Genomic DNA, 15268 nt, shown 5'->3' with positions numbered 1-15268 from the left:
TCGCGCTGTTACGTGATGAGGGAGAAAAAAAAGAGAGCACCCAGATTTCTAGTACGTACTAACGTTGACAGCACGCTCATGCTGCCGATGTCGGCAGGAAGAACAGGGACGGTCAAGTGGCTCCGAGTTTTCGCAGAGATGCGACAGGCAGTTGAGGAAGAGCGAAGAACCGATCAAACCTGGAAATCCCCGCGCAGCAGTGCACGAGATTTCGGACGACAAACGCGTCGCCCCGCCGTCACCGGGTAGCTGCCTGTATCGCCGCGAGAATTGCCCGGCGTGAACATGTCAACTGTAGACAAATGCTGTCGGAATCGATGCCCCTTCAACTCTTTTAAAAAGCGAGATTGACCCCTCATACATTGCATTCATTATTCAGAGATCATATTCACGTTCACATCATACCAGCTTGTGTGTTTTTTTAGCAGAGTTCCAGTTTCAACGCCTGTCACTAGCAAGTGTACCCTGCTGCCAGCCAGAGCCAGAGGTTGTTCCGCAGATGGGGGGCAAAACCATCAGCGAAGTAAACGAGAAGGTGACAAACCGAGCTCTAGTTTTTTTTTTCTGCAACTGTCCTCGCTATAGTTTTTTTTTGTCCCTACAAGAGACCACTGGTCAAGCTCTTGCAATTAAAAAATATAGGTATGAACAGAATACTCAAAAGTATAGAATAATACTGTTTGAAAGTATGGCTAATATGTAGTACACAATGATGGTTTGAAAGTACTACACACAACAAAGTTCTGACTTCGACCACATGATTTCTGAATACCAGTACGGAAGTACGGTGCACTGAAAATCGAGGCCTAAGATATGTCTCCGGACAATGGCGCAGACATTTAAGTTCGCAACAATGATGAATAAAGAATACTCCTACCGCGTAAAATTCGTACTGGACAAGAACAAGGAAAAATGTGAACGAGTTTAACAGAAAAAAAAAAGAGAGTAGTTCCAGGTAAACTGAACTGAATGCTCTATATATGCTCTCTACAAAACATTCAACATTTGAGAGCGCCGCAAAATTTCGGGGAGGGGAGGTCATTTCTGAATTACAAGTCACTATAAAAGGGCAGCTAAATGGCAGCAAGAAATGGTCGTTGCCTTGCTAAACCAGCGGCGGCATGTACCGAAGAGCAAAAGGTAACTCAGCACCCCATTATTGCACAGTTGTAAACGAAGACGCCTGCGCGTTCCTTCACCGACAGAACCTCCCAGTCTTCCCCGCCTTCGGGGCACCAGGAATGCAACAGTATTACCTCGCCACGAGGTCCTCTATGGCCTCCGATCACCAGCAACCTATCGCCACAGGCCTTGAAAGCTAGGCCCCAGCCATTGGACGAGTCAGCTCTGACGGGCAGTGGCTTCACTACGTCCCAGGCGTTATTTGCCTTGTCATACTTCTTGACCACGTTCGTCGACTGGTCGGCGGCGTAGAGCTGGCTATTCACAACGGCAACAAGGGGAGGCGATTGGGATGCGCTGGTTCCACCAGGGTACATGTCAAGTATTCTTCTCCAGGTTCTTGTCTCAAGGCTGTATTCCTCTCCACAGGTCAACGAGTCCCTCTGGCTCGATACGCCCCCAATGACGTAAAACTTGCCGTCCATGAAGAAACCTGAAGCGAGCCGCCTGGGCAGGTTCATGCCTGGGACAGTCTCCCAGTGGCCAGTCTCTGAGTTGTACAGCTCAACAGATCTCAGCACTTGTCCGTTCTTATCACACCCACCAGCGACAATGGCGATCTCGCCTGAGCTTCCCGAGGCAAGAAGGCAGCGGGGCAGATTCATCGGAGCGCACGGGGACCAACTGCGAGTCAGTAAGTTGTACACCCAAATAGCGAGGCCGGTGTATTCACGGCCGAAGACAAGAAGCTGTGTTCCGACGGCGAGTGACTCCTTGTCTGCACAGGAGAAGCACTCGTCGCATGGCATCCTCGGGAGCCTCATCCACCGTCTCTGCGATGGATCAAATGCTTCCCAGGGCATCAGGCTACAAGCGAGGTACACCCAGTGCTCAACGATGCCGTATTTCCTTCGCAGCTTGTACAGATACCCGCTGTTCATTAGCAGATTGAATCTCTTGTTCAGACAAGAAATGGAAGGGTGGTCCGATCTGCTTGCCCAGGCAAGGCAGTCTTGTGACAGGTCATCATGAAGGCCTGGGAAGTAGCAATCGTTTGATCTGTTGCCACTTGAATCGCCTCCCGACAGAGCCTTCGGAACAGGTTTCTGCTCCTTCAGTTCAAGTTCTTCGCTATCCGAATCTGTAGCATATGGAAAGAAATCTAATTCTGAGATATCACAGAACACATCTGAGTGTTTCTTCGACTCCCCTGAGAAGTAGCAGCCCTTTCTGACCAACAGAAAGTAAGCTAGTATGTACTTCTGCCATGAACTCTGATCCTGATGGCCAAGCAGCCTAAAGAGGTGCAGAACCAAAGAGCCTGGAAGGGCAACCAGGCTTTTCGAGTTGCAATCTTGTATCTTTTCCATTATTTGTCTGATCTATGACAAAATCGAGGGCCTGAGGTCAGAAAGGCCAGAGGCCCCCTCTGGAAAAATCAAGAGACAAACTTTCAGAAAATGCGTAATGTTACATGATATTTGGTAAGATTCACAGGAATCGTGGACTAAAAACAGAGTATGTAATAGATACACGATATTTTTTACTTCCATGGCAGATACAGATACTAGGTCACAGGTAGCCATTCAACTTTATATTTGAACTATTCATAAGAAATATCTTCGTCGCCGATCTCATACTTTGCCGTATCCGAAATCAACTAAAATTACAAAGTACAGCGCTAAAAATCTCAAAGATACTCTCCCATAGAAATTTTCTTTTGAGATAAAGCTACTCTTCTTTCGTTGTCGCAAACAGTATGAAAGGCTGCAAGAATACTGTTGCACGGCAGATTCCTAATTCAATCAGGCAAAAAAATATCATACCAATCTCCCAATAAATCACACAAGAGCAAGCACTTGATGAGTCGTTACCATGACTAGGCTTACATTTGCAACATAACAGCTGCCACAAGATAAAAAAAAAATTCCAACACAATGCCAACTCGATTGATTCCTGGTTGAACAACGCTTGATGCGCATACAGCTGTAGACAAGCTTCGCCGGAGAAACACGGAGAGCCGTTTACTAGGCACATTTCTGTTATCCGTTGTCTCAGAACTGAAGAAAAATAAAATATATCGAATGCTAAAGTTTCTTCGGCAGCTCGCCACAACGGTTTGCACGCACTCTGTACCGAGCAAAAGGATAAAATAATAATAATAATAACAGAAAACAAAAAAAAACAGCACACTACTTTGTAACGGGAACGAGAAAAGGTGAGCACGAGAGAATTGAGGCGCCTCCACTCCTCACCTCGCCGAGACGCGGCGCCGGCGAGATCCGGGAAACCGTCTGGTGCCGGCCGCCTGCATCCCGGCGCCCAGCACGAGCGGCTCGCCGGCCTCCGAGTCCGAGCGACCTGCGAGGCACACGGGCCACACGAGGAAAGCGGTTACATACACTCGGCGGCACACCTCGCCCAATAAAAAAACAAACGAAAAATGTGCGCGCGGCAAGAGAACTCACCGGAGTCGGCCGGATCTCTTGGCCGGGACTGCGGTGGGGCGGGGGAGGAGGGGAAGAGTGCTCGCCGACGAGCGGAGCCGGGCGGTGGGGGCCACCGTCAGTGAGACGGGGAGGGCATGGGTGGCGAGGCCTGGATAGGGGGAGGGGACGCGTATATATATATGGAGGATCTATCTCAACCCTTTGCTTGTCCCGGGGGTTCGAACGCCAAATGGCTCGCAAGCTACCTTTGCTACGCTTTTACTGTTACCATGCTTAATCCCACTGTTACCTCGAAAATCAGCCAAAAATGTTGTCACCTTGTCATTGGACGGCTCCTGCCTCGTATTTTGAGACCAAAAAAATGGTTTAATAGATTGGTTGCATCTGGACGGTGTCTGTTGGCGCGGTTCTAGCAGTTCACACATGCTTATTCAGAACACTGGCACTTTAATCAGCAGAACACACATGGCTTGGCGGCCCCCTCCTTTTTATCTTCTCATAACGGAATGTCTTTTTTTTTCACAGTGTTATAGATGTACATTTGTGCTGTGCCTAATAGGCCGGCCCAAAACACACAATTTCTGGCACGACCCATATCTGGCACGGCCCAACCTAATTGTGGGCCTGGGCTGGGCCTCAAGTCAAGCCCACGGGCTGGCTGGGCACGGCCCATTTAACTAAGGCCCACCGAGGCCCACTAAATATAGACTCAGTACTTAACTAAGGTCCGTCAAATCCCACATGACTAGCATAACTTGGAGAATCTAGAGCTTCAATAAGCCATCGAGAACCAATACCTAGATATGGATAATGAATAGTGATGATGATCATTGTATATGTATTCTGTATGGATGTATAGTACTCAATTAAACACTAAACAGAGAACTGAATATTATTTGTGAGTTAGTTGTAATATTTTTTTCTTTCTGACCAAAGGTTTATAATGTGCATCCACAAAACATCTTAGTTTTATTTTGGTCATATATATATTATATACTTTTTGTTGATGTATTACTGTTGTATGTATATAGTCCGGTCTAGCACATTAAGGTATTTTGGGCTATTTGGGCTGGTCTGGCACACATAACTAATTGTGGGCCGTGTCGTGGGCCGATAATTGGGCACACGTGCTGGCACGGCACGGCCCATAATTAGATATGTGTTTTTGTGAGCCGTGCCTTTATGGGTTGTGCTTTTGTGGACCTGTGTCGTGCCGGGCCAGACCAGCCCACATGTACATGTATACACAGTGTACTTGCGCCTGGGCTCTCTCTTGGATTGAGGGCGTGGATGTGGAGAGGTGGCCGCACTTAAACCTGAAGGTTGGTTATGCTGAAGTATGTAGGTCAGTTATAGAATACTAGTACTCTGGCAGCACAGGGTAGCATTTTTCCTCTTTGTATCTTCGCTCTGGAGCAAATTCCAGAAATACCTGAGCAGCTTTGTAGCTGCAGTGGGTGGGGCTGTGACTACAAAGCCCGCCCATCCAGACTACTGCAGGTGCCAGGCTGTCCATTGCGGATAAGGACCTGTGACTACAAAGCCCGCCCATCCAGACTACTGCAGGTGCCAGGCTGTCCATTGCGGATAAGGACTGCTGTCTAGTCAGAGAGGTAAAGTTACCGCCCTGGTAAACGGGAGTAAAAAAGTTGGTTCCCCTTTCCCTTCTCATCACCCTAAGGCTATCCGCAACCGTTACATCTAAATTTTCCCCTCTATATCACTCCCCCCCCAATTTCTCCCCCCTATTTTTTTATCTTCCACAGCGGTTACTCCTAAATACTCTCTCTATACCTCACTACAACCATAAAATATCATTTCCTATACATACTTTTTATCCACTATCAATTTTTCATCCACTAATAATTCATCACGGGCCCACAACACAGTGTCAAACAGTGTAAGGACGCTTGAACAGTGAACCGCCAGGAGTGTATACGGCATGCAAGGGAAGAGGAAAGTATAGCGGCGACCCGTGCAGACAGTCTAATAAAGTTCAAATCCAGTCCCGTCTCCGTTTGCTACGCTAATCCGTCCCGGTCCGGCTGTCAAGGCGGGGAGCAGTCGCCGCCGGGCGAGGAGGGGTCAGGCGACCGCGTTGCGGTGGCGGTTTTGCTCCGGTCCGCCCCGATGATGGATGGATGATCTGCCGGCGCGCATTCATGCATGCATGCATGCCAGCACTGTTGCCTGTAAAATGCGCACATCTGGTTGCCGTTGCCGCTAATATTGGGAGCGCCCACAGCTGGCTAGGGCAACCAACCATATGGATATGCATGCTCCTGTCCTGCCCCTTCCACGCTACCCCGGCCCCGGCCTAGGGCTGGGTATTCGGTTTTTTTCTAAACTTCGGTTCGGTTTTTCGGTTTTTAAAAACTTCGGTTTTTCAGACATTAGAAACCGATCGGTTTTCTAGAAAATGAAAAACCGAGTAGTTCGGTTTCGGTTTTTTACTCTGGTTTTTCGGTAAAAACCGAATACCAAACTTATACTCAAGACAATACATACAATAAGTTTACATGATACATTACACATAATTTTAAAAAGTAAAAATTATATAGGTATAAATTTTTAGAAATACATCATACATCACATACTAACAATTTAATTGTATCACACATTTAGTTCACATAATCGAATAGTCAAATTTGAGAATTGATAAAATTTGGTATTCGGTTTTTTCGGTATTTCGGTTCGGTATACGGTAAGAACCGATTACGATACCGAAAACCGAACTTCTTAGATACAAAAACCGAAACCGAACCGAAATACCGAAAAAACCGAAATTTCGGTTCGGTTCGGTACGGTTCGGTTCGGTTTTCGGTTTATGGTAAAAAAGTGCCCACCCCTACCCCGGCCCATCCACCCCTGCTGCTTCTTGCGTGCATCGCGTGCGTGTGCGTGGCATGTTCAGTGAAAAAAGCCAGGCGGGGGGGGGGGGGGGGGGGGGGAGGGGCTTTAACGCACGACAACGTATCTGGTGCACATGGAACATTGGTGTATATGGTGCACATATTAAATCATCACCACTCATTTTAGATCTAACGTCTCTAGTTGTTTGGTATATTTTACTAAGGACACCCTTCAACATGGTGATGTGTAGTGGTGAAAGGTGTTATTTGTAAATTGAATAATCAACTAGAGACGTTAAATCTAAAATAAGTGGTGATAATTTAATATGTGCACCATGTACACCAGTCTTATATGTGCAATAGATATGTCCCCTTAACGCACCGGGCGGCGGCCGGGCCTCAAACGAGCGACCAGCCTATAGCTAAGCTAGCTGGCTGGCAGCTGAATCCCAAATGTGGGAAAATGTGGAAAAAAGGCAAGGGTGCGTCCAGACGGAATGGAATTGTTCCATCACATGCATTTGTGAGCACTGAGCACGCATGCGCCTCCCTCGCCCTGATGGTGGCAGGGACAGCGCCGCCGGTGCTGCCCCCTAAGGCCCCAACCCCTATCGCGTCCCGTCTCCTGATCTGACAGGTATAGGTAGATCCAATCCACCCACCAACACAGGTCACAGGGCACCCGTCCCCTGCTCCCTTCGCTTCGCCTCCCGTTCTTCTTTCAGGTCCAGTTCTTCTTAGGGCATGTACAATGGTGTTTAATGTGGAGTCTATTAAGGTGTTTAAGGGGCTTATTTGCAAAAAAATCTTAGAGCTGTCTCTCCGTGAAGAGACGCCTCTAGCTCGTAAACCAAGTAGTAACAGACGTCTCACTTCCCACTGTACGAATTTGTCGTCTGTTCTATCGATCTGATGCTATACAAATACATTTAATTCTGTATTTATTAATAGACTACGTTTATAGACACTCCATTGTACAATAGAGTCTTTTAGTTGTCTCCTGTGCTTGTAGAACCGTTTTGGTGTCTCTCCACTGTACATGCCCTTAGGTTTCTTTGGGACCGGCAGAGGCAACAAAAAAGCTTCCAGACCAGACATGCCAAAGGACCAGCCAGTCAGAACTCTGAATGCCCACCATCGAAACATCCAGCCTTCTCTTGTCCCCACCACAAGCATGGGCGCATCAGGCTCGATGCTCTCTCTCTCTCTCTCAAGTACACGTGCAGGCCAGTGGCCAACTAGTCATATCTATGCTTCCTTCTTGCTCCCGACGTGATCGTCATTTTTACCGTCGCTCAATTTTCTGCCCTGGTGGAACACCAGCGTCTTGCGCGTCCGTCGCCGGAGGAGGAGGAGATGGGGCGTTCCTTGCCCGTGGCGCGGTTGGTCCGCCCGCCCACGCACGCCTAATGTGCTCATGTATGACAAGGCAAATATAAGGACATATAATACAAGATCCTAGTTAACCCATCGATGGTGTCGTGGTGTAGTTGGTTATCACGTCAGTCTAACACACTGAAGGTCTCCGGTTCGAACCCGGGCGACGCCAATTTTTTGTTCAATCTTTTTTTTTTCTCTCTCTATTTTTTATCAGAAGGGGTCTTTTTTCTCTCTCTCTCTATTTTTTTTCAGAAGGGTCTTTTTTTTTTCTCTCACTCTGTTTTTTAGCAGATTCACCCTTCTGGTACAATCTGCTTGATCCGACAGGGCGCAGCTGAAAAATTCCCACGGCGTCTGGAAGCCTAGAACCCTTGTGTTGTTGTTGTTCTTGATGGGTGCAACAAAACCTGTTGTAGCAATCGGTACGGTATACTAGCACAAAGGTTGGACCCTGACAAGTACTACCTGGAAGATCCCATCCCATGGCTCGCACTGACAATGCGCTCATCATGGTTCTTCAGAGGTAACATCACGCCCAGCAGTCCAAACCGCTCGCGTTCCGATTCCCATTTCGTCACATGACATTCATCAGTTCGATCAGTGCTCCACCGGGCGACATGACATGGATGGCATGGCATCCCTGCAGCCCTGCTGTACTCTTTTTGCGTTGCATTGCATTGCATCCCAGAGGGCACAGGGCTGGAGAGACGCGTCTCTTTTCCACGACCGGCTGCGCACGAGATGATTAGTTTAATACTGTAACTGGTAAGGGATTCGGATGATGAAACTGATGACTCACTGACGAATTAATGGAGAAATTCCCGGCGGAAAATGGAGATGGAGCCCATTGCCATCTCTACTTATGTCTTCCCAATCCGGTCACAACCTACAGGCTTGCCGGCATCTGTCCGATTGTCCGGTCACAACCTACAGCGTCACAGGTGCACGTCCTGCCAATGTTTTAGCACCTCCTGATTGTCCAAACAGTCAGCAGACATCAGGATGGCGAGAAGAACTCGTCGAGTTGACCGTCCGGGTTGCTTACAAAAATGATTTCATGGATTTCCAGGAGGGCCAGTATGGCTTGATATTGCCTAAGCAATATCTAGGCCCAGTTCAACAAGAGACGAGCGATAAAGAAACTAGTAATCTCTAACCCAAACTTCTGTTCGGCTATTCCTGTTTTGTTTTTATGTAATATTTTTAGTGTCTTTATTTTATTATATTTTATAAATTCTTAAATACAAAATTTATTTTTTAGTTTTCGAACTTAGAAATTAAAATTGAATAAAATCGAGGAACTAAAAAACCAAACACCCGTAGCCTCCGCCGAGAGTCGCAGCCGCCGACACCCAGTCGCCCACCGAGGCACCGACCCGACCCCAACCTTGGAGCTGCTGTGCCCCGGCGGTCCGTCTCTGGCCAGAGCTCCGCCACCGCCCGCCGATCAGAGCTCCGCCTCCGAGACGACGCGCCTCCCCCCAGTGGCTCAGGCCGCCTGCCCGCCTGGCAGGACGCCGCGCCGAGCTCTTTCCCGGCAGCTGCTCGCCCGCGCCGATCTTTTCTTCGGCAACCGCGCGCCCGCGTCGAGCTCCTCCCCGTCCCCGGCAGCCGCGCGCCAGCGCCGAGCTCCTCCCCGCGGATCCGCCTCTGCTCAGTCTGAGCTCCGGCCAGCCGCGAGCTCCGTCGAGGCGTCGACGCCGAGGCCCAGCTCCGCCCGTGAGTGCCTGTGCCGGATTCAGCAAACAGAAATTTGGTCAGTGTCACTGACATCGCTTGTTTTCCACATTCATCTCTTATTTATTTCGTAGATATAAATTGATTTAAATTGTGTTATGATTTTTCATTGTCGTTGCTTAGCAATAGCAACACCTTAATTTTGGAGCGGGTTTCACCAATCCCTACCCCCCTAGGTTCAAAACAGGATTTCATGGCTTCGAACCAGTATTAGGATGTAGCTGTCTGTATGAATCGCTTACCTAGTATGGAATGCCCGCCCAGCTCAGCTCTCTGAGCTAATTGAAACCATACTTGCGCTGACCCTACGCCTCAAGTTGTATAGGGGCATTTGGCAGAGCCCCAGCTCCACTCCCAGCGAGAATCACTCCCAAATCACTCCCACGTAGCCAAACGGTAAAAAAAAGTGAACTGCTCTATGGTGGGAGCGGAGTAAAAAATACTGCTTTCCACCGCTCCCAACCTGCTCCCCACTCTCCAACCTCTCAAGAATCACTTTACACACCATTTGCCAAACAGATTTCGCCAGATAGATTCACTTCTACTAGAGAATCATTCGGAACCACTTCATCGAAGAATCAACTCTTGGAGCTAGAGAATCATGGAGTGGAGCTCTACCAAACGAGCCCAAACATTGTGGTTTTAGATGACGAGGTAACTGCCAACACCGTAATTTGATACACGTGGTGGCTACTTAGCCACCTCATCCCATTTGGGTTGATTAGTCTATTCGTGTTCTGCAAATCTGCACATATAATACGGTTGTAACTTATTTTTCCAAAAATTTTGGGCTCAGTCAGCTACTGCACTCAAGTCCTAGCAAAATTTGAGTTCGGAAAGGGCCTTAGATGCATACTAAGATGTGATGCTTTGTGTGTCTTGAATTAAGGGTTTGTTTGGGAGCCAAGGGAATGGAGGGGATTGGAGCGGCTAAAATCACCTTGCTAGGGATTTTAGCCCCTCCAATCCCCTCTATTTCCCTTGCTCCCAAACATGCCGTAAGTGTGGCAAAGCTAATGCTTTGGAGGTTGTGATGTACAGCTCTGCTGGTTAGATAGATGGAGGTGCCAATGAACACCACGCAATCTGGTCCTCACTTCCCTGTGCAGCATCGGTCCCTCTCGTTAGACATCAAGGTACCTGTCTTGCTGCAAAAAGTTTTGAATTTTGTTGCATTTAGTCAGATTAAGCGAATATGATGAATATAATGTACAGTAGAATAAAATAGTTTTCTTAGACTGAAGACTTAATAATATCTGCTTTGTATGATTATTAGTATCGACTTGGTATTGTAGAATATCTGAATATGTTTTGCTTTCCTAGAGTTCTCTAATTATGAAAGGTAACTTGATTACCTTTTTCCCTTTTGGATCTTCTAGGGAAATAAAACAGATATTGTTATCAATAAATACGAAGATACCTTTCTGGTAAGTTGAAAGTGTTGTTATTTATTCAGTTTGGCCCTTATTCTCACTTGCCAAAGATGTTCATTTTTATTAAATCTGCAGGTGATTGTGACCCAAATCGGCTGCATGGGAACCATACTAGCTGCCAAGTATGCTTTTTGTTTCTATGCAAATTCATTCCCCTAAAACATGTAAAATCCAGTTATGTTATTTGCATTATTAGTTCTGCTTCTGCACAAGTAGCTCCATTGCTATTTCTTTCACAATGCATTGAAATTGTGAATTGTCATTCTGCTCGATCCTTATGATAGAATACTCAGGTTCCCTCCACAAATATTTTCACCAACTCGATCATCTAGTAGAAAGATCTGCGATATACTGCAGTCACAAGTATATTAGTTCACAACTCGCAGATTGTTCACATGTCTAAACCTGTATGCAAGATAATACCTTTATCTAATGATATCAGTTCACAAGCATATCAGTTTACAACTGGCAGATTGTTGGTCGCTAGATGTTGGCTGTTTGAAAACCTAAACTTTTAATGTTGGAACTTGGTTAATATTTATTCCATCACCATATCGTATTGTTAGTTTGTGACATAAACTAGAAATCATGCTATTCCCTTTCCAGACGAAATGAGGGAATCATGAACAAGCAAGGATTGTTTTTATACAAGTTTTCCTAGTTTTGCAACTTACAATTAAAATAAACACCTATATGTTATTATTATTGCAATATATATACATTTTATGGCAAATTTCTATATCTGACATGGGTGATGGAATCAGTGCGTCGTATCTTACTATTTGTAAGGCCTTGTTGAATGACATTTCTACAAAAGGTGATTCTAGCTTAAGAATGTTGACCTTATAATGAATGTAGACAACCATTTTTCCTTTTACCTTATAACTTTGTATACTATATATTTTCATTAAAGCTTTAATTTCACTTGATAGGAAAGATGAAAGTGTTTTCTCCGACCCAACCTACAACGTGTCTGTTCTTTTTGGGAAGAGAGATGAGGTAAGCTCTTTAAACTATCTGGCATCAAACTATGATATAGACATGCATAGACTAATGACCACACTAAATTTTGTGACTGCAGCCACTCCTACTAGCTTGCGCACGTCAACTTATTGAGCACATAAGGTTTGCTTCCTAGTTCCTATACCATCTACTTTTTGCTGTATGCATGGTTATTAAAGCGATAAAATGATAAAACATTAGGAACCACCTTTTCAACATTTAAACGTTGAAACGTCTTTTCAGACTCGACATAAAACACATGATAGGATATGTTCATCCTCATAAGTTGAGTTCACAAATCAAATAGCATAAAAGTAAATTGATCAAGTTCAACCGCACAAGTCTATGCAACTATGCAACATGTAAGTTAGAACTTGCATCTAGGATCAATAACCATCATTCAACTTTTTGAAGGGCAATGACAGGAGCTCTGCCTTTCAATTAAGATAGGGAAAGAGTTTATGTACACACTTAAGAGGTTAAGGCGCCGTGAAACACCTAGCACACGAAAACTAACAATGATCTCAAAATTCTACCCGTCCCAGGTTATGCCCTTTTCTGTTGCTCGATGTCCTCTTTTGATCTAGAGGCCACCCGAGCTGCCGTTTCAGAGGTGCCAGAGAAGATCCTTCTATTCCGTTCTTTCCAGATGTTCCGAAGAGCAGATCACCACCCCATTAAATCGCCTTCTATCATTTTTCGGGATATTGTCTCGGGTTTCTTCCCACCACCGGATCAGATGTGTAGGCTCATTCGTCGGTTGGATTAGGTTCGCATTGAAATGCATCCATGCCAGGTTGAGGCTCCATACTGCTTTGGCAAAGGGGCAGAGCAGAGCAGAGCAGAGCAGAGAGGAGGGTGACAGCGCTGGCTGCTGGAGGCAGGCTGCACTGTCTGCTAGCGGCGCGCTGGAAGAGGGATGTGGGCGCTGTTGGAGGCAGGTGACGAGCGACGGAGTTGGAGGCGCTGGCTGCTGGCGCCTGGCGGCACCTAGAGGAGATGCAGATTGCGGAGGCCAACGATGCTCTGGGAGCTGGAGGCCAACGATGCTTGACTTGGAAGATGATGGGCCTCACAGTGATGGGCCTTTGAGAGGCCCAATACTCTAAAGCGCCTGAAATGTGAGTTAAATATCCAAAGACGTTTAAACGACACGAAACATACATTTAAACGTGTTTCACATACTTTCTACGCGATGTGATCAAATCGTTTGGATGCTCCAACTCATAAACACATTTTACCGTTTAAACATTGCGTAAACTAACTTTCATGCTTCAAATAAATAACTTCCCTAGCAATGGCTCTTTGATTGTAATCGTCAGTCTGTTCAACTAACTTCCATGCTTCTGTTATAACAAAATTTAATTAGTAATATTTCTAACACCACTGTTAACTGTTCCTTTTGGCTGACGACAGATACATCATTTTTGTACGTTTGTGTCCCACAAAGAAATATTATACTCACACACAACATTGTACATTCATTTTTGTAGTGGCAGTGGCTCAGCCCGGTCATTGGTGATTTCTCTGGGTCTGAAAGATCATTCTCAGGTAAGATCGAATGTCTGTTTTTTTGGTAATAGGTTTGATGGTCTCGAGCCATTGTTATTTTCTCCAAACACATGTTCTGGTTTCTGAATTAGTTGTGGTTTCCAAACCCTTGGATATTATTAGAAGAAATGCTCACATTGAATAATTAGTACTAGGCAGTCGGGACAGTTCCCAGTTGAAAGCATTAATGGCGAGCCCTATGGCAAAATGTATGACTGATGAGTAGCAATTTTGAACTTTGCAGGGAACGCTGAAGGATATTACTGTAGCTGTGATCGAGAATCGCCTTTGGTGATGATTGAATAGCTGAGCTGGGCATGGGAACGCTGAAAGATACTGTTTAGCATTGCGCAATAGGAGCCATCGTTTATACCATGCACTAAATTCTGGTACTTTTGTAGTTAGACCTTCTATCTACTGGGATTAACAAAAGGTGGGTTTAAGCTGCTGTCAAAATTGGAGTGTCAACTTTAACGCTAAACAAAAGGCAATGTACACTGGTAAAGCACTTCTGAGTCGAATCATGATTTTCGAGGCTATCTGACAATTTCAGCTATCCGTGCTGGGGCTGTCACCGTGGAGCTCTGTGCGTACTCCTTTGCCGTCTAGGACTAGCTAGGAGAGCTACTGTACTCGCCACTCACATCACGGCTTAATAGCCTAGTCTCGCTCACTGTATTCAAGGAGCTGTTGTTGTTGTTGGTCTAAGGGCCATCTCCAACAATTTCTCCTATACATTTTTCTTTATCTATACTTTCTAATTTATTTTACAATCTCCTCTTTAAAGATTCTCCCCTATGCATACAGTATGTCTCTAACGTTTTCCTTCACCCAACTCCCCCTATACTATAGCAATTATCTCAAAACAAAAACCCTATGCTACCTACTACTTGGCTCTGTCTATGCTGTTCTCATTTATTCATATACTCATGTAATTAATATATGATATCTTTCGACGGCATTAATATGCAATCGACCAATCGTGTAAGTTCATAAACCTGTGAAGCTAATATATTGTGTTTAGCTTGATTTCAATCTTTAGAGTGAATTATAAGTTGATAATTTATGTGGCTACTATTATCAGATGCATAATCTATCTTTAGGTGCATGTTGGGTCATTGCACCCATGTTGTTACACTATTCATGGATAGTGCCTATCCGTACCATTGCTGTTGCTTGCCTTGCATGGAAAGTTCTGCTCCGTGCTAATTTTGTTTAAAATGCACATGTGTTGGCTTCAAGTCGTTGTTCCGATTTTGTACTGTTATATTTGCTTACTGCAAATATTAAAATGAAAATCCCCTATATAATAAGTACCTTGAAAGACTGAACCGCTAAATCTTCGAAACGAAATTTACGAAATTACTGCAGAGGAATACTATTCAGCACAAAGACATTAAATCCTGAAATAATTATTTTTAGTAACTCTAAATATAATACCTCAATATGGTAAGTGCGTAACTTGGCTATAGGCCTTCTCGCTCAAAAGATTATTGTGTTTACTGTTTAGGGTTTAGGGTAGGGATAATTTTTTAGGAACTTCAACATGGGGGACGAACTGACGATTACTGAAACGTGAAATGTGGTGGTTGCTATGTGGAAGTATTAATTAATACGCGAACGTCGTGGACTCGTGGGCTACGAAACTATACGTTTGGCGTGGATATAACGACTCATCAGACCCAAAACGTACGTAAGCCCAAGTACCCACCACCTATCCTACATGATTTAATGATTTAAC

At 45.4% G+C, this 15268-nt stretch overlaps 2 protein-coding genes and 1 non-coding gene across 4 annotated transcripts; 2 read left to right on the top strand and 1 right to left on the bottom strand.

Moving 5' to 3' along the window:
- Positions 1-788: 788 nt before the first annotated feature.
- LOC100281762 (uncharacterized) lies at positions 789-3697 on the bottom strand. Its single transcript, NM_001154682.2, has 3 exons — positions 3591-3697; positions 3378-3483; positions 789-2551 (listed from the first exon to the last, which is right to left on the bottom strand). The coding sequence occupies exon 3, from the start codon at positions 2490-2492 to the stop codon at positions 1146-1148; it is 1347 nt and encodes a 448-aa protein (NP_001148154.1). The 5' UTR covers positions 2493-2551; positions 3378-3483; positions 3591-3697; the 3' UTR covers positions 789-1145.
- A 4202-nt stretch (positions 3698-7899) lies between these two features.
- Positions 7900-7973, top strand: TRNAV-AAC (transfer RNA valine (anticodon AAC)). The gene has a single exon. It is a non-coding gene; the product is annotated as a tRNA-Val (tRNA).
- Positions 7974-9112: 1139 nt separating this feature from the next.
- LOC100274652 (uncharacterized) lies at positions 9113-14085 on the top strand. 2 transcript variants are annotated; one of them, XM_008663443.2, is made up of 8 exons: positions 9113-9560; positions 10583-10677; positions 10921-10968; positions 11050-11096; positions 11907-11973; positions 12056-12099; positions 13476-13527; positions 13772-14085. In XM_008663443.2, the coding sequence occupies exons 2-8, from the start codon at positions 10600-10602 to the stop codon at positions 13820-13822; spliced, it is 387 nt and encodes a 128-aa protein (XP_008661665.1). In that variant the 5' UTR covers positions 9113-9560; positions 10583-10599; the 3' UTR covers positions 13823-14085. The 2 variants fall into 2 exon arrangements, with proteins under 2 accessions (XP_008661665.1, NP_001142453.1); NM_001148981.2 differs by having other exon boundaries at positions 9156-9560; positions 13470-13527; positions 13772-14048.
- Positions 14086-15268: the final 1183 nt, after the last annotated feature.

Source organism: Zea mays, chromosome 10 (genome assembly GCF_902167145.1).
Source record: "Zea mays cultivar B73 chromosome 10, Zm-B73-REFERENCE-NAM-5.0, whole genome shotgun sequence".
In the NCBI taxonomy this organism is placed as follows: domain Eukaryota; kingdom Viridiplantae; phylum Streptophyta; class Magnoliopsida; order Poales; family Poaceae; genus Zea; species Zea mays.
The sequence above is the reverse complement of the archived record's forward strand: the minus strand, read 5'-3'. Positions and strand labels throughout refer to the sequence as shown.

What these genes read in the sequence shown, in the direction of transcription:
- LOC100281762 (NM_001154682.2), bottom strand. Translation starts at nt 2,492, where the DNA reads ATGGAAAAGATACAAGATTGCAACTCGAAAAGCCTGGTTGCCCTTCCA.
- LOC100274652 (NM_001148981.2), top strand. Translation starts at nt 10,600, where the DNA reads ATGGAGGTGCCAATGAACACCACGCAATCTGGTCCTCACTTCCCTGTG. An exon ending in CCCTCTCGTTAGACATCAAG is followed by an intron (nt 10,678 to 10,920) that starts GTACCTGTCTTG and finishes TGGATCTTCTAG; the next exon opens with GGAAATAAAACAGATATTGT. An exon ending in GTCTGAAAGATCATTCTCAG is followed by an intron (nt 13,528 to 13,771) that starts GTAAGATCGAAT and finishes TGAACTTTGCAG; the next exon opens with GGAACGCTGAAGGATATTAC.